The 24765-nt window shown below is 34.7% G+C and overlaps 3 protein-coding genes across 6 annotated transcripts; all 3 read right to left on the reverse strand.

Moving 5' to 3' along the window:
• Positions 1-54: 54 nt before the first annotated feature.
• LOC123883268 (probably inactive leucine-rich repeat receptor-like protein kinase At5g48380) lies at positions 55-2631 on the reverse strand. The gene is made up of 2 exons (XM_045932011.1): positions 1321-2631; positions 55-1156 (listed from the first exon to the last, which is right to left on the reverse strand). The coding sequence occupies exons 1-2, from the start codon at positions 2161-2163 to the stop codon at positions 155-157; spliced, it is 1845 nt and encodes a 614-aa protein (XP_045787967.1). The 5' UTR covers positions 2164-2631; the 3' UTR covers positions 55-154.
• Positions 2632-10784: 8153 nt separating this feature from the next.
• Positions 10785-14291, reverse strand: LOC123883270 (probably inactive leucine-rich repeat receptor-like protein kinase At5g48380). 4 transcript variants are annotated; one of them, XM_045932013.1, is made up of 3 exons: positions 14063-14291; positions 12692-13663; positions 10785-12002 (listed from the first exon to the last, which is right to left on the reverse strand). In XM_045932013.1, the coding sequence occupies exons 2-3, from the start codon at positions 13535-13537 to the stop codon at positions 11001-11003; spliced, it is 1848 nt and encodes a 615-aa protein (XP_045787969.1). In that variant the 5' UTR covers positions 13538-13663; positions 14063-14291; the 3' UTR covers positions 10785-11000. The 4 variants fall into 4 exon arrangements, with proteins under 4 accessions (XP_045787969.1, XP_045787970.1, XP_045787972.1 ...); XM_045932014.1 differs by having other exon boundaries at positions 12692-13554; positions 14063-14289; XM_045932016.1 differs by having other exon boundaries at positions 12692-13554; positions 13954-14064.
• Positions 14292-19944: 5653 nt separating this feature from the next.
• LOC123883271 (probably inactive leucine-rich repeat receptor-like protein kinase At5g48380) lies at positions 19945-21148 on the reverse strand. Its single transcript, XM_045932017.1, has 2 exons — positions 21036-21148; positions 19945-20711 (listed from the first exon to the last, which is right to left on the reverse strand). Exon 2 carries the CDS (start codon positions 20692-20694, stop codon positions 20035-20037), a length of 660 nt encoding a protein of 219 aa, XP_045787973.1. The 5' UTR covers positions 20695-20711; positions 21036-21148; the 3' UTR covers positions 19945-20034.
• Positions 21149-24765: the final 3617 nt, after the last annotated feature.

Below are 24765 nucleotides of genomic sequence, written 5' to 3' on the forward strand. Positions count from 1 at the left end.
TTAGAAGTATTTAAACCAGAAGAAAACAGAGTTAATAATGAAACTAACTTGCAAATCAAGTCATCTATTTCCTAATCTACTGTCAAATATTACCATAAGAGGAAGAAATATAAAATTACATATAGAAACAGATTACACATAATGCAAACCTTTTTCAATTATTTCCTTCTCTAGCAACAATAAGTTCCTCCATGTTATTATCACCAATATCTTCAGTTACCAATATTTCATCCTCAGTTGTGAAATTGTACTTATTACCACCAATAGCTCTTAATAACTGATACACTTCAGACATGGTTGGCCTCTCCTTTGGAGATGGTGAGACACAGTTGCATGCAACCTTTAAAAATTGGAACAGCTCATTATTGTTGCTCTTGTCAACTAGTGATTCGTCAATGGCATTGTGGAGTTCCGAGTTGTTTGTAAGCTCTGCAATCCATTCCACGAGATTTCCTTTAAAAGTTTGAAGCGCCACATTTGCAGGGCTTTCGCCCGTCACCAACTCAAGAAGCAGTGTCCCAAAACTGAAAACATCGCCCTTAGGCGTAGCGACTAATGTTTTTGCATACTCAGGAGCCACATAACCAAAATCTCCGAATTCACCATTTATCACAGTACTTAAATGTGTAGCGAGTGGATTCATCAATCTGGCAAGGCCGAAATCAGAAATTTTGGGCTCGAAATCTGCATCCAACAAGATGCACTTAGAGCTTATGTTTCGGTGGATGATACGAGGATTGCATGTATGATGAAGCCATGCTAATCCCTTGGCCGCTCCTATTGCAATTTTTAGTCTCGAAGGCCAGTCGAGGGTGCACTCGCCAGCAGCAGGATGTAGTTGATCATGGAGCATTCCATACGGCATGTTTTTAAAGACCAAAAGCCTCTCCTTTTTGGCCACGCAAAAACCTAAAAGAGGTACCAGATTACGATGTTTGACAGTCCCTAGCATCTCCATCTCAGACATGAATTCTTTCTCGGAGTGTTGAGATTCCTGCAATCGTTTCACCATATATGCTGTGCCGTCATTAAGAGTAGCGTTGTAAACAGTTCCTGTTCTTCCTGTCCCAATGATATTGCTTTTACTGAAGTTGTTAGTAGCCTTCATGAGATCACTCAATTTCATTTTTGAAACTGATTTCTCAAATAGAGATACCTGATATGTCATTTCAGTATATAGTTAGAACTTAGAAGGACAAACAGTTGAAAGTCTTCAAAAATGGAAATTAGATTGTGTTGAAAAAACCTAAAACAAGAAAAATGCTATAAAACACAAATGAAACTAATAAGAAAATTGCATAGTTTAAATATATAACTTGCCTTAATTGCCTTAGCTCCTTTAAGACCTTTTGTCCATTTGTTTCCTTCAGGATCTTCTTCCTTTTTCCTATAAGAAACACGGTGCACAAAGAAGAACATTACAATGCCCAATCCTAACGCTGCAAGAGTCACTGCACCAACAGCTGCTCCAGCTATAACCGCGGTGTTACTCTTCGATGAACCATTGGCCTTGCAAACCCCCAATGAACCTCCACAAAGACCTTGATTATTTGCATAATTTACACTAACTGTACCATCAGTGAAGTTTGGAATTTGTCCGGTCAAAAGATTGTCGGATACATCGAACGTCTTAATACGTGTGAGAGTGCCTAGCCGTAGAGGAATTTGACCGGTGAGTCGGTTCTGATTAAGTTTAATGCTATTCAGATAAGTACAATTTGCAAGGTTATCAGGTATCTCCCCAGAAAATGTGTTCGAAGAAAGATCAAGCGTTGTCACATATTTTAGAAGCGTAGATATATCATCTGGAATTGTTCCAGAGAGATCGTTACCCGAAAGATCTAATCCTGTTAAGCTTGAACAATTAATAATGTCGCGAGGAAACTGACCCTTGAGTCCCATATTTGACAATTCGAGTTTCATGAGCCTATTCTCATTAGAATGCCAACATTCAACACCGTAAAAGCTACAAATGTACCCTTCAGTATTATTGTTGAAATTCCATGAAGATGTCAAAAATTTATTCGGGTCTTGGATGGAAATTTTTATATTTTTCAAGCACAAGATATCAGTTTCAGTCCCGTAGGTTATTCCACAACTAATCAGCAACAAGAAAGTAACAAAAACATGAAAATTGAAAATCCAGCTACTTAGAAGAACCATCTTCAACAAAATCCTAGATACAAAACAATAAGTATAAAGTTTGAAAATTTGAGATGAGAAGAGAGCAAGGAAGTTACCTTTGAGAGATTAAGATGATATTTTGATAGGTTTATTGTGAAGAAGAAGCAGAAAAAGGAAATGGGAATTGGAACGGGTCAAAGAAGCAAAGGCAAAAAACTCCAAAGTTGAGAGAAGACTTGGAGTAGGGAACTGCAAAGACTTGTGAAAGTGAAAGTTCTTCATTACTAATGAGTCTGTTTAGCATCAAATCGAAAGCATAGACAGCCGAAATACAATCAGAAGTTTCCTCAATCCAAATGCTATCGGAATTAGTAAAGCAAACTTAGCTAAATAATGAACCGCTTGATTAGCAACTCTTCTAACATGTAACAATTGAAAAAATTGTAAATGGCTAGCTATACTTTTGCATTCCTCAGTAATGATTCTCGTGTAGGAATAAAAAATGACATGGTCGATGATTGATTTGATCATATTTAAAGAATCTATTTCCGACACTAACTTCATGAAGCAAAAATCTCTTGCAAACTCAATGCCTTTTATCACCACCATTGCTTCAGCTACATCAGACTTTGGTATCAACATAATCTGCCAACATATGCAGCTGCTACAAACTCACTTGCATTATCTTGAATAACCGCGGTCAAATTCCATTTATTCTTGTTGCGGTTTAGTGCAGCGTCTATGTTCAATTTGTAGCATTCCGCGGGTGAGGAATGGTCTGATCAATGGTGAGACTTACATTATGAAATGTTTGGATGGCTTTTTTTGCTCGAGTAACAACTTGAACTGCATCTGGGCTGTCAACGCTTTCAAAACATTTGCTTTTCCGTATCATCCATATCACCATATCACATAGCAGATGGTAAAAACTAATTTCAACACCTCGTTTTCAGAATTTGTAATAATTATTGCAGCCATTAATGAAATGTTCCTCAGTCAAATTCTGTCCTGAAAGTGGTGATTCCAAGCGATGAAGCAAACCAAACCTGTCTAGCCCAATAACAGGTCATAAAGAGATGGTTGATGGTTTCATGGCGTTGATCGCAGAAAAAAACAGTGGACTGCGCATCACACCTTTGTGAAACAATGACATTGTCACCAGAATTTTACCGTGCAGAATTCTCCAAATGAGATGCCAGTGTCGCGGAATCGTCTTAACCTTCCACGGCTTTTCCCATACTTCGGAATCAATCTTACTTGTGGAAGTGTTGGATTGGAAGCTATGTTATCAAGATAGCAGGTCACCTTAACAGAGACCTCTCTGTGGGTTAAATTTCTCAACAAGGCTTCCATCAAGTAACATAGACAAAGTAACAAACAGATGATGTGCATCTACAAATGAAACTCTCATTCAATGTGATCACATGCTTTAGACATGTTTTTGAATGCTAAGAGAGCATTATATGCTAATTAGCTCTGTTTGGAAAAACACATTTTTGAGCTTATAGTTTAAATATAGCTTATAAGCTCATATGATAACTGACATTTTCTCACGACCTTATAACTTATTTTGACTAACTTATAGCTTATCATTTTTTCTCTCGGTTTTATCAAACACTATAAAATTCAATCAGTTAGCTTATCCTCTATAAGTCAACTTATAATCTATTTATCATAAGTTAGCTTATCAGTTATCTGCTATTTTTACCAAACAGAGTCTTAGTCTACCCGAAACAAAAGCAATATGGCACTCTCCAATCATTTCAGTTTTCAGGTAAGACTAGGACTGAGGGTGAAGTAAAAAGAAAGAAGAAAAAAAAACTTTCAAATTTTTACTATTTTTTGTTTTATTTAGGGGTTAAAATTCTATATTTTTATGCACCAAAATAAATTCTATATTTTTTAAGATGAATAACTGACCAGAGTTTGACCTCTAATTAACTATTACTCCATATCAACTGAGTTATGTTCATCGGAATATTTTTTACTAATATTTTTTTTTTACAGGATTTTTTACTAATAGTTTTATGGTCATGAAGAGGATAAGTTATTTATTTTAGCAACGGTATATTATATAGTACAAGTTTTTCTTTTTTATTGGTATATTATATAGTATAACTTGATATTTTGACCATATACTCAGACCACATCATTTCACACGTTACATAATCATTAATCACACAACTTTTCTTTCTTCCCAAAAAAAAAAAAAAAAAAAAAAAAAACCTTGAAAATAAAGTAAAAATAAAATTAAGAGAAACTACTCACCAAAAGTTGAGAATATAGATTTCTTTAGTTTTAAATATTGAACATATTTGACTTAAATTTAGATTAAATATGTTTTGTCATTTGCTTATGTTTAAAATCAGAAGGAGTATTTTTTTTTTACAGCCGCCGCTCCCCCTCTCTTCTAACCCTATTTTGCTTTTCTTCTTCATCATCCACCAAGGAGGGGTGGTTTTTGGGTCAATTTTTGACCCAAAATCACCCCTCTAAGTTGTTTTTTTATTTTCTTTCCATTTAAATAAGTGATTTCACATAAATTAAGTTTTTTAGTTTTGTTTTTCTTGTTTTGTGATTTCGTCGTCTGAGTGCGGCGCTTTGTTGGTGGTCGTCATTGTTACGGCGTTTGTTTGTCCGTCTTGTTGCGGTGTTCGTTTGGTTCATTTTGAAAGGTAGATTTCAATCAATTGCAGATTCGATCAATGATTTGGGCATCATCGTTGCAGATCCGGAAGCATGGACATTCTGGTGACTTTTATCATATTATATTATTTGTAGGCATATTGCAATTGCCGTTGTATGCTATTAACATGGATGCTGTGAGATTGTTTGCAGTTTCATCCTTTTTGTTTTTAGCTATGTTGAATTTGTATTTGCATGTGATGTACTGTATCAATTATTGGAATGAATGAATATCCTTATTTTGAGTCAAAAAAAATCAGAAGGAGTAATTAGCTCACACTCTTGTAAATGAAGAAAAAAATATTAATATTAGCCTATTAGGATTTTTTTGTGCATGCATGATTGATTTTTTTTTATTATTATACTTCCTTAAATATCCTTTATGTATCTGATTATATTATAACTAGGGGTGATCGTATCCGAACCAATCCAAAAGTAAAACCGCAAATCGAACCAAACCAAACCGAAAACCGCAAAAACCGCATTTGGTTTGGATGTATTTGGATGGCTTTCTTACTGAACCGCAAACCGCAAAACCGCAAACCGCAAAAACCGCAAAAACCGCGGATAATCGCAAAAACCGCATTAAGTTACTATTATATATTTATATTCCAATATCGTAAAAGAAAATATATTTATATTCCAATATACATGCCCAATTACCAAGTCAGTCGACCAAATTAATCGAACTTCAAGTTATTTTTATTTTTTGTATTGAAATTTTATTTTGGTGTTGTAATGTTATTTTAAATAAACAAATTTTATCGGTACCGTGATGTTATTTTGAAAATTTAATTTTTTTATATATTTAAAATTGTAAGTTACTATAATGTTATTTTGGATAAATAATTTTTGTTGGTACTACAATGTTATTTTGGAACTTCAATTTTTTATTTTTTTTATGCTTAAAATTGTTCGGTACAATCGTTATGTTTTAAACCGCACCAACCGAACCGATCCAAACCGCATTGGTTTGGTTTGGTTTGGATGACTTTTTAAAAATCAACCGAACCAAACCGAACCGCATGCATTTTTATCTCGCGGTTAGGATGACCTTTATGCTCAAAACCGAACCAAACCGCACCGCGATCACCCCTAATTATAACCAAATACATCAATTACTTAATAAAAAAAATTGACGAAATCAATTACTTAATAAATTTAAAAAATATATTTTTATTCATGGACTCTCCCATACTATATATGGGTGTTCACATGCCAGTTTGATTCAATTTTTTTTTTCTTTTTTGATAATTTGATTCAATTATTTAACTGAATATGTTTTCTGAATGGTTCAATATTTAATAATATAAGTATCAGAGTTGGATTTCCATATTTTTAGGATAAAGCTCAAACCAAACCAAATTGATAAATACTGTAATAGGTTAATTTGGTGGGATTAATCGGTTGACTAAAAACAAATGTATACAATTATTTGAATATTTTATCTTTTTTTTTTATCAAATAGTTTAGTGGCTATTAGTCAAAAAAAAAAGTTTAGTGGCTAGAAATTTCTATCAAGCATAATTAGTATTTAATTATTATCATTATTATTTTAGGATTTGTATAAAGTCTATAGAGTCAATCACCTTAATTATTGGAGATATTTGTTCCTTAATTATTGGAGATATTTGTTCCTTAATTTACTCCATAATTTACTCCAATTAGGTTACTATACTTGTGTATATATACACCTCTTGTAAACTCTCAAAAGTAATGCAATATACAACTTTATTCATTCCTTTATATGGTATCAGTTGGTAACGTTCCAGCCCTACCCTGTTAAACCAGAAAACGCCGTTTTTTCTCCGTTTGCCGTCACACTTTGCCTCCCATGGCTTCTGATGGCTCTCGCTCCATAGCTAACCCCTATGAACCCTCCAAACCCTTTGCGTGTATCACCCTCAGCGGTGTCACCAAGCTTCTCCCTACCAATTATCTCAATTGGAAACTCCAGGTAGAAGCCTTCCTTGATGGTTTTGATCTACTCAAATACACTGATGGATCGTTCCCTGCGCCGACAGCAACGATCACCACCACCGCAACGCCTCCGGTAACATCACCAAACCCTGCTTTTCAAACATGGCGTCGCCAGGATCGCCTCATCTATGGTGCCATCCTCACCACTCTTTCCGACGAGGTGGCCTCCTTGGTGTCCCAGACGAAGACCTCGCACGACCTCTGGGAGCTTCTCAAGAACACCTATGCCAAAGCCTCCCGCAGTCACCTTAAACAACTCAAGGAACGTCTTCGGATGGCCTCGAAAGGTACTCAATCCATCACGACCTACATGCACTCTCTGAAGCAAACTGCTGATCTCCTCGCCTCTCTCGGCTCTGCTGTCTCCGTTGAGGACATGACCGACCATGTCTTGCGCGGCCTTGATGACGGTTACCGAGCAGTCATTGATGGGGTCAACGCAAGGGACACTCCAATCACCTTTGATGATCTCCTCGAAAAGCTCCTCATCCAGGAACTCTCTCTTGCTGCTGCTCAACGCCAATCACCTGCTCCTGTTACTGCGCTGCACGCTCAGGCAAGGTCGACCAACAACAAGCCTCGACCAAGTCAGGCACCTGCACCGACCAACCAACGCCCAGGTGATCGCAAACCATTCCTTGGTCGATGTCAATGGTGCAACACCAAGGGACACGTCCTCGCTGACTGCCAACTCTTTCGGACCCAACACCCCAGCGTCCCCGCACCTCCTCGTTCTTCTCCGAGCACCACTGGCCAGGCCCAGGCCCACACCGCTACTGCTGGCACATCCTCGCCTGGTTTTCTGCTCGACAGTGGAGCAACACATCATGTGACCAACGACCTTACAAATCTGGCACTTCACCATCCATACACTGGCCCCGACTCCCTCTTCATGGGGAATGGTTCAGGTTTAAACATCTCTCACTCTGGAACACTTTTAATTAATGATTTATCCTTGTCTAATGCTCTTTATGTTCCCTCCATGAAACAACAAATCATTTCTGTTTCTCAACTCACCAAACAAACTAACTCTGCCGTTGTTTTCTTACCAAACTCTTTTTATGTCATGGACTTGCAGACACGCCAAACAACCCATAAAGGCTCATGTGTGAATGGACTTTATCTGTTGCCCACGACCTCACCTTCCGCCCACACCGTCCAAGTGGAATCCTCTGCTTCCTGGCATCACAAGCTTGGACACCCTTCAACTTCCATCTTCAAATTTATTCAACATCATTTTTCTTTAGGTTCAAATAAATTTCCGCAATCAGATTGTAATTCATGCCAAATTAATAAAAGTCATAAACTTCCTTTTCATGAATCTACTCTTACATCTACTTATCCATTAGAAATAATTTTTTCTGATGTATGGACTTCCCCTGTTTTATCTACTGATGGTCTTCGTTACTATTGTTTGTTTGTTGATCATTATACTCGCTATATATGGCTATATCCCATGAAACTAAAATCTGATGTGCAGTCTATTTTTCCCAAATTTAAAACACTAGTTGAAAACTTCTACCAACACAAAATAAAAGTCCTATACACTGACAATGGTGGCGAATACATTGGTCTTCGTCCCTTTCTAAGTACTCATGGCATAAGTCACCACACCACTCCCCCTCATACACCCGAACACAATGGCATCTCTGAACGGCGGAATCGGCACATTGCCGAAACCGGTCTCTCCCTCCTTCACCACGCTGGCCTTCCCCTCACCTACTGGCCTCACGCCATGACCACTGCAGCCTACCTCATTAACCGTCTCCCTACCCCAATCCTCGGGAACCAATCACCTTACTCTAAACTCATCCGCATTAGTCCGGATTATCATAAATTAAAATGTTTTGGATGTTTGTGTTTTCCCTGGATTAAACCTTATGCTAACCATAAACTTGCTCCAAAGTCTACTATGTGTGTTTTTGTAGGTTACTCAGCTGATCAACATGCATATCTATGCCTCGATCCTTCAACTGGACGGATTTACACCTCTCGCCATGTCAAGTTCGTCGAAACTGAATTCCCCTTCCGATCACTGGTGGCCCAACCGATCACGTCCACGACCTCACAGACTGGTCCACTCCAACTGCCCGTCTTGCCGACCATTGCTCCACCTACCGCGAGCACCAATCCCACATCCCCGGATACCTCACTTGTTGGGCATGACAGAAGCTAAACCAGCGTCCACTCCAATAACTGCTACTCCTCCGCTGCTCAAAAACTCTGGTGATCCCTTGCCCTCCCCGACTGAATACCGAGCACTAGTTGGAAGTCTCCAATACTTGAGTCTTACTCGACCAGACATTGCCTTCGCGACCAACAAACTTGCTCAGTTCATGCAGAACCCGAGCACCATGCACTGGTTGGCTCTCAAGCGCCTACTTCGCTATCTGGCCGGCTCTTGCGACAAAGGCATTTTCATCTCCGCGACTGCTCCCCTGAACTTTCATGCGTACTCAGATGCGGACTGGGCGGGTGACAAAGATGATTACATCTCTACCACTGGTTACCTGCTCTATCTTGGCGACACCCCCATCTCTTGGAGTTCCCGCAAGCAACGCTCGGTTGCTCGATCATCCACTGAAGCTGAATATAAAGCCTTGGCCGACACGGCCAGTGAACTCCTTTGGGTACTCTCTTTGTTCACTGAACTTGGTCACACTCCTACAGCTGGTCCTGTCATCTACTGCGACAATCTTGGTGCTACACATCTGAGTGCTAATCCTGTCTTCCACTCCAGAATGAAGCACATAGCCTTAGCTTATCACTTTGTCCGTGAAAACGTTCAACGTGGCCGTTTTCGTGTTTCCTTCGTCTCTACCAACGACCAGCTTGCTGACATTCTCACCAAGCCTCTGCTTCGCCCCCGGTTCGAGTTTCTACTATCCAAGTTGCATCTTTCTTCCAGGTCGCCCAACTTGCGGGAGGATATCAAGCATAATTAGTATTTAATTATTATCATTATTATTTTAGGATTTGTATAAAGTCTATAGAGTCAATCACCTTAATTATTGGAGATATTTGTTCCTTAATTATTGGAGATATTTGTTCCTTAATTTACTCCATAATTTACTCCAATTAGGTTACTATACTTGTGTATATATACACCTCTTGTAAACTCTCAAAAGTAATGCAATATACAACTTTATTCATTCCTTTATAATTTCATCCTTAGATAGTTTAGTTTGTGAAGAAGCAAAATAAATAAAAAAATGAATTGGAAAGGGTCAAAGAAGGAAAGGCAAAAAAAATCAATTTTGAGAGAAGACTTTGGAATAGAGAACCTCGAAGACTTGTGAAAGTGTATCTTGCTATTGGACAAACAAAAGAAAATGAAAACACAAAACAAAGGAAAAGAAAAGACAAAACAGTTCCTTTCAATTTTTTAAATTAATAAAAAAAATTATTAAATTAGGTGGCAATGAATATGACAAACGAAATTTCTAAAAGAATTTTTATATGGTCAACACTTTTTTTTTTATAATTATATGGTCAACACTAAACCATGTAACATTTTCATGTTTTGGAGGGACATGTTCAGCATGGTTTGTGAATCTGCAAGGTTTCTTAGCATACACTTTTGAATAAATTCTTTACAGATTTCCTTCCACATACTCAACAAATTTACGAGCGTGGAGCAGCCGTAAGATGCTTTGCTTTGGATTGGAACTCCTAGCATTTTCAGCAACAAATGTTCATTCCAAAGCTTAGTATCTGTTCAATGGCGATGGCTCGGATGGGGGTCGGGCAGAGAAGATGTGTTGATTAGAGTACGGGGGATCGTTTGAGGAGTCTCTAGATAACAATGTGAGAGTTATATATGCGAAAATAGGCACTTAATGGATGTTTTAGGGCCAGAAATGAAAACCCAAAGTTACAATGGGGGAGCAGACTCTCTGGTCCCAGATGGGAAAGGATCTGTGGTGGTTGTCAGTCGAGGCACAAGGGAGAGTAACAACAGATATTACCAGAACAACAAGGAAATCGTATAAAAATACAGATAGAAAAATAACTCAACTATATATAAATCCATGATTGATGATTTTATATTGACATTTCAATATCAATAGCACACTACTGGATCTAGATCCTCAAAAAACTAAATAAAAAACTAACATTTATTTTAGAACAACAAAGTAAGAAATAGATAATTACATATAGAAACTGTGAATACACATACCCCTATTATATATCTTGCATACCTTTTTCAATTATTTTCCTTCGCTAGCAACAATAAGTTCATCCATGTTATTAGCACTGATATCTTCAGGTACCAATATTTCATCCTCGGTTGTGAAATTGTACTTACTGCCAATAGCTCTTAAAAACTGATATACTTCAAACATGGTTGGCCTCTCCTTTGGATTTGGTGTAACACAGTTGCATGCAACCTTTAAAAATTGGAAAAGCTCGTTATCATCACCCTTGTTAACTAGTGATTCGTCAATAGCATTGTGGAGTTCCGAGTTGCTTGTGAGCTCAGCAATCCATTCTGCAAGATTTCCTTTGAAAGTTTCCGGTGCTCTAGACACATTTGCCGGTCTTTCGCCCGTCACCAACTCAAGAAGCACGGTCCCAAAACTGAAAACATCGCCCTTAGGCGTAGCGACCAGTGTTTTTGTATACTCAGGAGCCACATAACCAAATTCACCAAATTCACCATTTACAAAAGTACTTAAATGTGTATCGAGGGGATTCATCAATCTGGCAAGGCCAAAATCGGAAATTTTGGGTTCGAAATCTTCGTCTAACAAGATGCACTTAGAGCTTATGTTTCGGTGAATGATACGGGGATTGCAGCTATGATGAAGCCATGCAAATCCTTTGGCCGCTCCTATTGCGATTTTGAGTCTTGAAGGCCAGTCGAGGGTGCACACACCATCAGCAGGGTGTAGGTGATCATTGAGCATTCCATTTGGCATGTTCTTAAAGACCAAAAGCCTCTCCTTTTTGGCCACGCAAAAACCTAAAAGAGGAACCAGATTACGATGTTTTACACTCCCTAGTGTCTCCATCTCAGACATAAATTCTTTCTCAGAGTGTTGAGATTCCTGCAATCTTTTCACCATAAATGCTGTTCCGTCCTCAAGAGTAGCTTTGTAAACAGTTCCTGTTCTTCCTGTCCCAATGATATTGCTATTACTGAAGTTGTTAGTAGCCTTCATGAGATCACTCAATTTCATTTTTGAAACTGATTTCTCAAATAGAGATACCTGATGTCATTTCAGAATAGTTAGATTTATGTATAATGTTACGAAATTAGTTTAGTAGAAAGAATATTCTTTATTTTCTAAGATTTACAGAGAAAATGAAACTTTATCAGTTGATATTAATTGGTTTAGACATTAGCAAATATATAATTTTCATGTGTTTGATGCAACAGTGTGAAAACAAAATCGCAAATAATATACGCAACAATGAAAAGGAAATATATAATGTTTATTAACAATTGAAAGTATTTCAAAATGGAAATATTTTTCAATAAACTAGATTCTGTTGAAAATATTTAAGGGTATGTTTGGATTAATTATGTTTATCTACTACCAGTCAGGCATAAGCACTTGTGTGACTGTTTGCAAGAATTTACAGAAACAGCTTATGGCAACCATGAGTTGTTTTCAGCTCATTTCCATAAGCTCTCTACGATGGCTTATAAACACAGCTTAAAGCTTATATAAAAATAGTTTGACTTTTTAATTTATCTTTTGTCATAGAAATAGTTTATGCATAACCATTAATACGATACGTGTTTATGCTATAAGTGTTTGATTAAGTTGTTATCCAAACAGGGCCTAAAACAAGTGTCTAATGCTTTAAATAAAAATGAATCTAATATGAAAAATAAATAGATTCTCTGTAATCATATGTGTCACGAGCAATGATGCATCAATATATAACTTGCCTTAATTGCCTTAGTTCCTTTAAGACTTCTTGCCCATTTGTTTCCTTCAGGATCTTCTTCCTTCTTCCTATAAGCACCACGGCGTACAAAGAAGAACATTACAACACCCAATCCTAACGCTGCAAGAGTCACTGCACCAACAGCTGCTCCAGCTATAACCGCGGTGTTACTCTTCGAGGAACCATTGGGCTTGCAAACCCCCAATGAACCTCCACAAAGACCTGGATTATTTGCATAATTTACACTAACTGTACCATCAGTGAAGTTTGGAATTTGTCCGGTCAAAAGATTGTCGGATACATCGAACGTCTTAATACGTGTGAGAGTGCCTAACCGTAGAGGAATTTGACCGGTGAGTTGGTTCTGATTAAGTTTAATGCTATTCAGATAAGTACAATTTGCAAGGTTATCAGGTATCTCCTCAGAAAATGCGTTCGAAGAAAGATCAAGCGATGTCACATATTTTAGAAGCGAAGATATATCATCTGGAATTGATCCAGAGAGATCATTGACCGAAAGATCTAATCCAGTTAAGCTCGAACAATTAATAATGCCTCGTGGAAACTGACCCTTAAGTCCCATATTTGACAATTTGAGATTCAAGACTTTATTCTCATCAGGATGCCAACATTCAACACCATTAAATCTACAAATATACCCTTCAGTATTATTGTTGAAATTCCACGAAGATGTCAAATAATTATTCGGGTCTTGAATGGAATTTTTTATATTTTTCAAGCACAAGATATCAGTTTCAGTCCCATAGATTATTCCACAACTAATCAGCAACAAGAAACTAACAAAAACATGAACACTGAAAATCCAGCTACTTAGAACAAGAACCATCTTCAATCACCAAAATCCTAAACACAAATCAAAAAGTAGTAATCAAGAAACCTCATTCATTAGTATCCAATTCAATCCACATAGCCACACCACATCACAAACTATAAACTCCACAAAGAACACACCCTGAAAATAAAATCAAAAAAATCAAAAACCAGAAAGCACTTCACACAAACCTTAACCAAGTCAACCATCCAAAAACAAAAGCAAGTCAACAAAAACAAAAAAACTTCACTTTAGAACAAAACTCACACAGCAATATATGAACAAAAGAAAACTAACTACTAAATCATCAAAAACATGAGAGACCCATTAAAGGAAAATTAACATATATGAATGAAAAAACATAAAGTTTCAATTTTTCACAAAAGTACTAAAATACCCATCTGGGTTTTGAACAACCAAATGAAACTTACATGAAACTTCCATATACCCAGATGAAAATCCAAAAAGTAAAGACCATAAACAAACAGAAATAAGTATAAAGTTAGAAACTTTGAAAGAAGAAAGGAAGAAGAAAGTTACCTGAGAGAGATTAAGATGAAATTTTGATAGGTTTGGTTTGAAGAAGGAAATGGGAAAATGGAACGGGTCAAAGAAGGAAAGGCAAAAAATTCCAAAGATGAGAGAAGACTTGGAATAGCGAACCGCGAAGACTTGTGAAAGTGAAAGTTCTTCCTCAATTGCTGACTTTACCTTTTTTTGTTGAAAATTTGAGGTGGCTTCTTATTGGACAAACACAAGAAAATGTTGTCACATAGGAAGGACTAGGATTTCCTGCAATTTAAAAATATACAATTTCACATTGTTTGATTATGAAATCGGACGATTAAATTAACTCATTTACAAAATTATTAGAAATGATTTCTGCCGCACAATTCTGATCAAACAGCCTTTATTTGTTACGGTGTCATGTATCGGCCGAAAATCCTTTTCCCATATAGGAACACAAAGGCTCTGTTTGGTAACACAAATAAGCTAGCTTATAGCTTATTATATGAGCTTATAAGCTTGTTTCAAAAATTTAGAGGTGTTTGGTAACAAGCTTTTTGTACTAGCTTATAGCTTTTTTTCAGATGCTATTTCAAGTAGCATTTGAGCTTATAGCTTATAGCTTTTTACACTTTATTCCATTTTTACCCTTTAATTTAATAACTACCCACTCTAAAAAATAAACTACCCACTATCAATTATGTAATTTTATATTTAGGCTCTGTTTGGTAATACAAATAAGCTAGCTTATAGCTTATTATATGAGCTTATAAGCCTGTTTCAAAAAATTAGAGGTGTTTGGTAACAAGCTTTTTGTACTAGCTTATAGCTTTTTTCAGATGCTATTTCAAGTAGCATTTGAGTTTATAGCTTATAGCTTTTTACACTTTATTCCATTTTTACCCTTTAATTTAATAACTACCCACTCTAAAAAATAAACTACCCACTATCAATTATGTAATTTTATATTTAATAACCACTTTAAAAGCTAATTTTACCAAACACTTTAATTTCAATAAGCTAGCTTTTTAGCTATCAGCTATAAGCTAGCTTTTCAGCTATCAGCTAGCTTATCAGCTATCAGCTAGCTTATAGCTTATTTTTACCAAACAGACCCAAAATAAACAACATTTTCTTTCCACTTCTTAATATATTTTTTAGAGATTAATTGTTCGTTGAAGCCACTAGATTTTGTCCACTAAATTTGATCTAGTGGCTGGGGATTTGAATAGTGTCAGAGGTGTTAGATTAGATCATTAGCTATATTGTAACTCACTTTGATTGGTCTAGTGGTATTGGCTTGAGACCTGGGAGTATGTTTCTCCTTAAGATCTCAAGTTCAATTCTATATGGTGTCAATTTGGGTGGATTAATTTAGCTTCGTCAACAAAAAAGATCATTAGCTATATTGTAAAAAAAAATTGTTATACACTAAAATATAATATTTTCTAATAAAATTACATATATGGCTCTGTTTGGTAAAAATAAGCTATAAGCTAGCTTATAGCTGAAAAGTTAGCTTATAGCTGATGGCTAGTAGCTTATAGCTGAAAAGCTAGTAGAATAAAATTAAAGTGTTTGACAAATTTAGCTGTTGTAAATACAAAATGACATAAAAATACATGGTTAATGGGTAGTTATTATAATTTTTAAAAAATAAAAAAATAAAATTAATGAGGGTAAATATGGAATAAAATGAAAAAGCTATAAGCTATAAGCTCATACGCTACTTGAAATAGCATCTCAAAAAACGCTATAAGCTAGTTAGAGAAGCTCATTACCAAGCACTTCACATTTTTTTCAAACAAGTTTATAAGCTAGTTCAATAAGCTATAAGCTAGCTTATTGGACTTACCAAACAATGTCATAGTGTCATTTTATAAGTTTATTTCTAAAATATAGCATCAAATATAATCTCAAGCAGGCCTCCCTAAATCAAGTAAGTGAGACCTCCTTGATCGTTCATGTTAATTAATAATGAAAATACTTTTATTATTGAGGAGAATATTTCTATCAATGAGAAGAATATATTTCTATTGATGAAGTGAATATTTTGCATGGAGAATGTTTATTGTCTCTAGGCGCAAAAAGAAAGTTCTTAGTAAAATTAAAAAATTTGTATTACAATTAAACTGTTTTGAAACTCTTTCAATCTCAAACCTGACCCACAAATAAAAATGCAAACAACTTATCTCAATGTCCTTTGCCACAAAGACCACGTGCACATGAGATTGCAAAATTCATAAGGAATGTTGTTCATCCTCAGGGTCAGAGAGCACAAGCCATAGCTGAAAGTCTAGTTGAAATTGATGTTAAAAAAAATGTTAGAAAAAGTGAAGTGAATAGACCGCAATAAAGTTTGTGCCCAGGCGGAAATCTGCGTCCCAGGTGGAAAAAACTGTGCCCCGGGCGGAAAAATGCGTAGTGTTATACTTATATATATGTCACGTTTTCTTGTATTATGAGAGGAGAAATTAGGGTTTCTTCATCCAACATCAATCTAGGATCAAAAGGGATTCTTTTTGGGTATTTTCTAGGGTTGGGAAAGTGTTTCTAACACCTTATAATTACTTATCATTGAAATCTCTTGGTCACGGGAAGAGATTTGGGAAAAGGATAGAATTAGGGTTGAAGTCTAATTTTTGTAACTCTTTTGTAATGAATCTTTGTAATCAAGAAGTAAGTTTGATAGTGGATTGGAGAATCTCTCTCCCCAGAGTAGGTCGGTTTTGACTGAACTGTGTAAACAATTTTCATCGTGTTCTTTATCACTTTTCGGTAGTTTTAGCTTTTGTGATTATTGTTCATCCATTTTGATTTGGTTGCTTCAATTCATTTGTCCCACACATCAAAAATATTATTGGTGTAGTTTTCTATCCGAATTCACAACACACCTCTTGTTTGTAAGAGGAACATGTATGATTAGAGTTGTTAATTCGTTATCAAATAAACTATTTTTCAAAAGAGAAGACCAAAACATTACCAAATTCCAAATTAACTGCATAACAGTGTGTCAAACTAAAGTCAAATCTAACGTACTTAACTCTCGATCCTCCCAACACCAAGACCTTGAAAAGCTTCAAAAAGACCAAATAATTTTTTCGAATGCACAAACTTTGTCAAATAACCGATTATTCCAAAAACTTAAGCTATTAGAATAGAACCACATCAATGATTTTATATTATTTCTAATAAACTCCCAACCTAACCACCTAAATAGACTACCTAAATAGACTATTCCATAGAAACAAAAATCACAAGTAATAACCAAGTGAGTGGACGATTCCATCTGTGCATCACAAAATACACATGAGACACCACAAAGATCCACATGCAATTAATCACTCTTCGTCTAAAAATGTTATGACGAGTTGGAATCCTATCATAAAAAAAGCTACCAAGAAAAAAAAAAACATCCCTTATGAAATTCAAAAACATCCCTTATGAAGTGATTAACTACCGACTTCAAATTCAATTCAAAATCCATATTTTTATCTAGTTGAAAATTCATGAACCTACCATCGATCTCCTATATCCACATTGCAAATAGGTGAAAACCATTATACGTAAAAGACAAATGTTGTTATATATTAAAAATTATTTATTATTGTTTTTTGAATTTTTGAAATATGTATAAAGTGTAGAAAATAAAAAGTACTACATATAGAATAGAAAAGAAAGAAATAACAAACTTGACTCTAATCTATTTTGGTGGCAAGTCTTAAACTTTTCTTTACCCAAAAAAGAAAAGAAAAGATAGAAATAAATACTAGTACTAGAATATACATCGTCATGTCAATATTTTAATGTTTGAATAACACAATTTTATAAATAAATAGGAAAATTATGTAGAATACTAACTTATATTTTAAGAACATATATTAAGGAGAGATATATGTAAAAATATTTTTTTGAAATTTGTATATTCAATTTTATAAATATTAAATTTTATTATTATTATTATTTTATTTTGACAATTTTTTTTATTATTAAACACAATAAAAAATTCATATTTAAATTAACGTGTCCTTAAAATATATGTTAAAATAACCTTAAATATTTGAGTGTATTTGTATTTTGAGTAAAAATTTGTTGTTAGCTTAAAATGGTAAATTTTACTTATATTTTCTTGCAAATGGTGTAAAATTTTCACCATTTTTAACAACGAGTCAATGTATAAGAAGTACTACTCGTGTTTGTCACATAATTTATGAGGCACACAACACAACACAACACTAGTACTATGAATTTCTTTGTTCTAATTAATTGAATTTTTAGTTACGTAAGAAAATGAGGAGTTGGTGGTGTCCCTACAAGTACAGCTTCTCACACGAGGTAAACACGGTTTCTAGCCTCAATAAGTTAATTTTCCATATGAACCATGTTTGGACCAATGTTAAAAAAGCATTCCAACTTCAAAAGGGTTTGATTGGTTCTTGGAAGAAAGTGGGAATGTAAGAAATCTTTTTTTTGAAGATAAATGTTATGTGAACATAAAATAACAAACAAAAATAAGACAACATGCGAAAGATAAAAACAAGCAAGCAAATAAACATAGCATGTTAAGAGTCTCACATCGGTTGAGAGATGGTCTGACTAAGTGTTTATATATTAGAGACAATTCTCACCTTACAAGCCAGTTTTGTAAGGATGAGTTAGGTCCAATACTCATTTTTAAGATGGTATGAGAGCTTATCCACAATCTGTTGGGCCACTTGTTATCAGGTTTCCGTTATCGGGTCAGCTACCATTTATATCCGAAATTTTTTTTTCTACCCCAACAATTGTCAATCTACCCCAACATTAATTTTGAATGGACGAATTTACCCTCATATATAAACTAAAACCCTGAAGAAAAAAATTTGGTTACCGGAACACTTTGGAAAAAAGTGTTCTGATACGTAAATTTTTTTTTGTTACCGGAACACTTTGGAAAAAAGTGTTCAGGTATATAAAAATTTTCTTTTTTTTTTACCTGAACACTTTGAAAAAAAGTGTGTAGGTATGTAAAATTTTTCCAAATTTATTTTGTTATCTATTACTTTGGAAAAAAGTAATTTTTTTTTACATACCTGCACACTTTTTTTCAAAGTGTTTAGGTAACAAAAAAAAATTAGAAAAATTTTACATACCTGAACACTTTTTTCCAAAGTGTGTAGGTAAAAAAAATAAATTTAGAAAAATTTTACATACCTACACACTTTTTTTCAAAGTGTTCATGTAACAAAAAAAAATTAGAAAAATTTTACATACCTGAACACTTTTTTCCAAAGTGTGTAGGTAACAAAATAAATTTGGAAAAATTTTACATACCTACACACTTTTTTTCAAAGTGTTCAGGTAAAAAAAAAATTAGAAAAATTTTATATACCTGTACATTTTTTTTCAAAGTGTTCCGGTAACCAAAAAAAAATTTACATATTAGAACACTTTTCTCCAAAGTGTTCCGGTAACCAAATTTTTTTTCTTCAGGGTTTTAGTTTATATATGAGGGTAAATTCGTCCATTCAAAATTAATGTTGGGATAGATTGACAATTATTGGGGTAGAAAAAAAAAAATTATTTATATCCACGCACCAAACCCAATAGTGCTGGGCGTGAGGGAGTGTGTTAGGAGTCCCATATCGATTGAGAGATGGTCTGACTAAGTGTTTATATACTAGAGGCAATCCTCATCTTACAAGCCGGTTTTGTAATGATGAGTTAAGCCCAATACTCATTTATAAAAGTGCATAATACGTAGCGAAAGATAAAAACAAGCAAGAGAGTGTGACAAGGAAAAAAAAGTAGAAGAAGGCCCCTAAATATAGAAGTAACTAGGGGAATAAATGAATAATAAGTAATGATTAGTTTTTTTAAAAAAGAAGTAATAGTTATAAATAATTATAGTAGATATCTATTAGTCTTTGGCTCAATCCTATAAACAGAACATATGTTATAATGTAAAATACTTGAAAATAAAAAATACAAGAATTTATTCTTATTTTACTTCTTCCACAAAGACATTATTTGCAAACCCCCAATGAGCCTCCACAAAGACCTGGATTATTTGCATAATTTACAGTAACTGTACCATCAGTGAAGTTTGGAATTTGTCCGGTCAAAAGATTGTCAGATACATCGAACGTCTTAATACGTGGGAGAGTGCCTAACCTTAGAGGAATTTGACCGGTGAGTCGGTTCTCATTAAGTTTAATGCTATTCAAATAAGTACAATTTGCAAGGTTATCAGGTATCTTCCCAGAAAATGCGTTCGAAGATAGATCAAGCGATGTCACATATTTTAAAAGCGAAGATATATCATCTGGAATTGTTCCAGAGAGATCGTTGACCGAAAGATCTAATCGAATTAAGCTCGAACAATTGATAATGCCACGAGGAAACTGACCCTTAAGTCCCATATTTGACAATTTGAGATTGAAGACTCTATTCTCATCAGGATGCCAACATTCAACACCATTAAATTTACAAATATACCCTTCAGTATTATTGTTGAAATTCCACGAAGATGTCAAATAATTATTTGGGTCTTGGATGGAATTTTTTATATTTTTCAAGCACAAGATATCAGTTTCAGTCCCATGGGTTATTCCGCAACTAATCAGCAACAAGAAACTAACAAAAACATGAACACTGAAAATCCAGCTACTTAGAACAAGAACCATCTTCAATCACCAAAATCCTAAACACAAACCAAAACGTACTAATCAAGAAACTTCATTCATTAGTATCCAATTCAATTCACATGGCCATATCACAAACTACAAACTAACTAATAAATCATCAAAAAACATGAGAGACCCATTAAAGGAAAATTAACATATATGAATGAAAAAACATAAAGTTTCAATTTTTAACAAAAGTACTAAAATACCCATCTGGGTTTTGAACAATCAAATGTAACTTACATGAAACTTCACTATATCCAAAAAGTAAAGACCAAAAACACAAAGAAATAAGTATAAAGTTTGTAAACTTGGAAAGAAGAAAGGAAGAAGGAAGTTACCTTTGAGAGAATAAGATGAAATTTTGATATGTTTGGTGGGAAGAAGAAAATGGGAAAATCCGATAAGCGGCTTTTTATATCATGTCATAAAATGATAACGGTTGTATTTCTAATTTAAAGTATATATATATATATATATTCTTGATATTTGTAAGAAGTTCATGTTTGTAGTAAAATAAAAAAAATAAAAAAAAACAAAGGAATAGTTGAATTTTCCATAAAAAAAAAAAATACAATTCAAAATGGAACGGGTCAAAAAAGGAAAAGGCAAAAATTCCAAAGATGAGACTTGGAATAGAGAATCGCGAACACTTGTGAAAGTGAAAGTTCTTTGGACAAACACTAGAAAATGTTGTCACATACTAGTTGAAAATTCAAAATTAAATATTTTTATCTAGTTGAAAATTCATGAACCTACCATCAATCTCCTATATCCACCTTGCAAATAGGTGAAAAGCATCATACGTAAAAGACAAATGTTGTTTTGATATTAAAAATTACTATTTATTTATTTATTTATTGTTTTTTAAAATTTTGAAATATGTATAAACTGTAAAAAATAAAAAGTATAGAAAAGACGGAAATAAATATTACTAGCTAGTGTAAACGTTGTGATGTCAATATTTTAAAGTTCAAATAACAGAGTTTCATATATGGAGAATGCTAACTTATAATACTATATATTAAGAAGGTAAATATAGAAATATTTTCTTCAAATTTATGTATTCAATTTTTTAAATATTAAATTTTTTATTATTAAATACAATAAAAAAAAATATTTAAATACATTAACACTAATATGTCCTTAAAATCTTTGTTTAAATAACCTCAAATATTATTTGAGTAGATTTGTTTTTTTGAGTAAAAATTTGTTGTTAGCTTAAAAAAGTGAAATTTTACCTATATTAAATGGTGTAAAATTTTCACTATTTTTCACAATGAGTTAATGTATACGAAGTACTCGTGTTTGTCACAGAATTTATGAGGCATAGGTACTATGAATTTTTTTGTTCTAACTATTTTTAGTTACGTGAGCTGTGGTGTCCCTACAACGGTTTTTTAGACAAGGAAGGCTGCTACTGCTGTTGCTATAGACTTGCAATTGCTTGTCAGCTTTTCACACGAAGGTGAGCACGATATCATATCCCCACCTCACAAACGAATCCAAGTGGAAACTAACAAACAAACAAAACCTATTCCATTCTAATGAAGTTAATAGCTCAGTGTCGGTGCATGTACACCCACACCCAATTAATCTCGATGCTAATGTGGGTTTGTTCGGTAAAAATAAGTTATAAGCTACCTGATAGCTGAAAAGTTAGCTAATTAAAATTAAAGTGTTTGTTAAAATTAGTTTTTGAAGTAGTTAATAAGTATTAAATGACATAATTAATAGTGGGTAGTTTATTTTTTAGAGTGAGTAGTTATTAAATTAATTAAAGGATAAAAATGGAATAAAGTGTAAAAAATTATAAGTTATAAGCTCAGACGCTACTTGGAATTGCATCTGACAAAAAACTATAAGCTAGTAAAAAAAACTTGTTACCAAACACCTCTAATTTTTTGAAACAAGCTTATAAGCTCATATAATAAGCTATAAGCTAGCTTATTTGTGTTACCAAACACACCCTATGATACTACAAATTAAACAAAAATAAAGAGTATTTCCTCTAGTTTTAATTATAAACAAATTTTTATTTTTTAGATTCATTAAATAACTAATATATTTGACTTTAATTATAGATAAGATACATTAATTGTAGATACATTAATTTTTCAATGAATCTAAAAAGTTGAAATTTGCTTATAATTAAAGCCGGAGAAAATATCAGTAATAAGGTTTAGTAGGCCGGACTTGATAGAGGATCACAGTTTGATCTTCTACAACTGTGTTTAGAAGAATGTTGAAATTACTTAATGCCGATTCTCGAATCAGATTAGATGATCCAATAAACTGGACAATGGTGCTGAAAAAATAAATGAATAAATAAATAAATAAATAAATAAAATAAAGGGTACTACTAAGGCGGTTTGCCATAAAATTTTATTCAAAATTTACAACATTGATTACCATTAAAATTTTGAGTGATTTTCATGTATCAATCTACTGTAAACTACCATGAGATACTAATTATTACATTTTTCTCTTATTATTGTTGCAAAGTGTGTACATTTGTAGAACTTGATTTATACTTTAGGAAGGATTATAACAAGAGCAAATTTATGTACCAAAAAAATAAAAATAATAACGAGAGCAAATCTTACATGAACAAATATTTCAATGATCAAATGCTTCTATTATTTTATTTTTTTGAAACGGCTAAAATAATATATAAAAATAAACGGTCTCCTTGGTACAAAGGTGTACCGAAAAAGACTATAAATGTTTACAAAGAGTCAAAGAAAAATATCCAAAGAATAAATCATATAAAACCCAAACATAGCAAAGGACTAGACCACCAGCTATGCCAGTTAGAAGCTAGAGTATTCTTCGTCTTCAACCACCTAAAAGAAAAGAGTTTGATCTTGTCCATCAACTGATAAGTAGTTTTGGACGAGCCTCTGAATAACCTGTGATTTCTCTCCGTCCACACAATTCAAACGCAAGCAAGTCAAATGAGCTGCACAAAGGAGCGACGTGCCCTAGAGCCACCTGCTAAATATGTCAAATGAACGAAGTGATCACGTAAAGAAGTAGACTCCACCACTGAAATACCAATCCAAGAACATATTAAGGCCTACAAAGATCCAAAAGTACTACATGAGATAAATAAGTGATTGGCCGACTCGGCCTCTCCACAACCGGAAACACACAACTGAGCTGCATGAGATAAAATACCACAGGTGACGAAGTTTGTTTTTGTGGGCAACCTGTCACGCAATAGACGCCACACAAAGATAGAGACCTTTAGCGGATCCTGAGAGTGCTAAATGAGTTGTTATGCGTCATCCATGGAAGCAGAATCCCGAGAAGTCCAAAGCTGATATGCTTCCCAGACAGTGTAACCTTTATCAGGGTCAGGCTGCCACTGTCACATTTATGATGAAAGAGCATGCAATGAAAAGGTAGAAAGTAAATCCTAACACTTCCTCAACTCCTCCTCCTCCCACCCCCGCAACTGCCTCCGCCACTCCCACGCCCCCCATCTGCTCCCCACCCTAACAAGGACATCTCAGCCACAATACGCAATTTGGTCTTCGCCAAATCAAACAGGCGACCAAACCGCTCACACAAAGGAATCTCATCCACTCAAGGATCGGTCCAGAAAAAGTATCTGACCCGTCCCCCACCCTATTCAACACATGCTCCTCAAACCATCGGCCCCCTAGCTCACCTCCCTCCCTAATACGCGTTATCTCCTTCACCATGAAGACCCTCCCCTCCCTCCACCTCGAAGCCTACCACCCTCCATCCCGTATCTAGCAACCAAAACTCGAAACCACATACCATCTCTGTCCACTAACATCCTCCAACACCATTTTCCTAAAAGAGCCAAGTTAAACTCCTTCAACTGTTTAACCCCCAAGCCTCCATACTCCATTCGCAAGCAAACAGATTTTCAGTTACCCCAAGAGATTTTCCTAGAATCCTCACACACACACACACACACCCCCCCCCCCCCAAAAAAAAAAAATAAAAAAAATAAAAAAAATAAAAATAAAAGAGATTAAATAGAGGAAATGATACATGAGGGAGCTTTGAAGAAGGAAAAGGCATATGCAGGAAGAG

The sequence above is a fragment of the Trifolium pratense genome, linkage group LG5 (assembly GCF_020283565.1).
Source record: "Trifolium pratense cultivar HEN17-A07 linkage group LG5, ARS_RC_1.1, whole genome shotgun sequence".
NCBI lineage: Eukaryota > Viridiplantae > Streptophyta > Magnoliopsida > Fabales > Fabaceae > Trifolium > Trifolium pratense.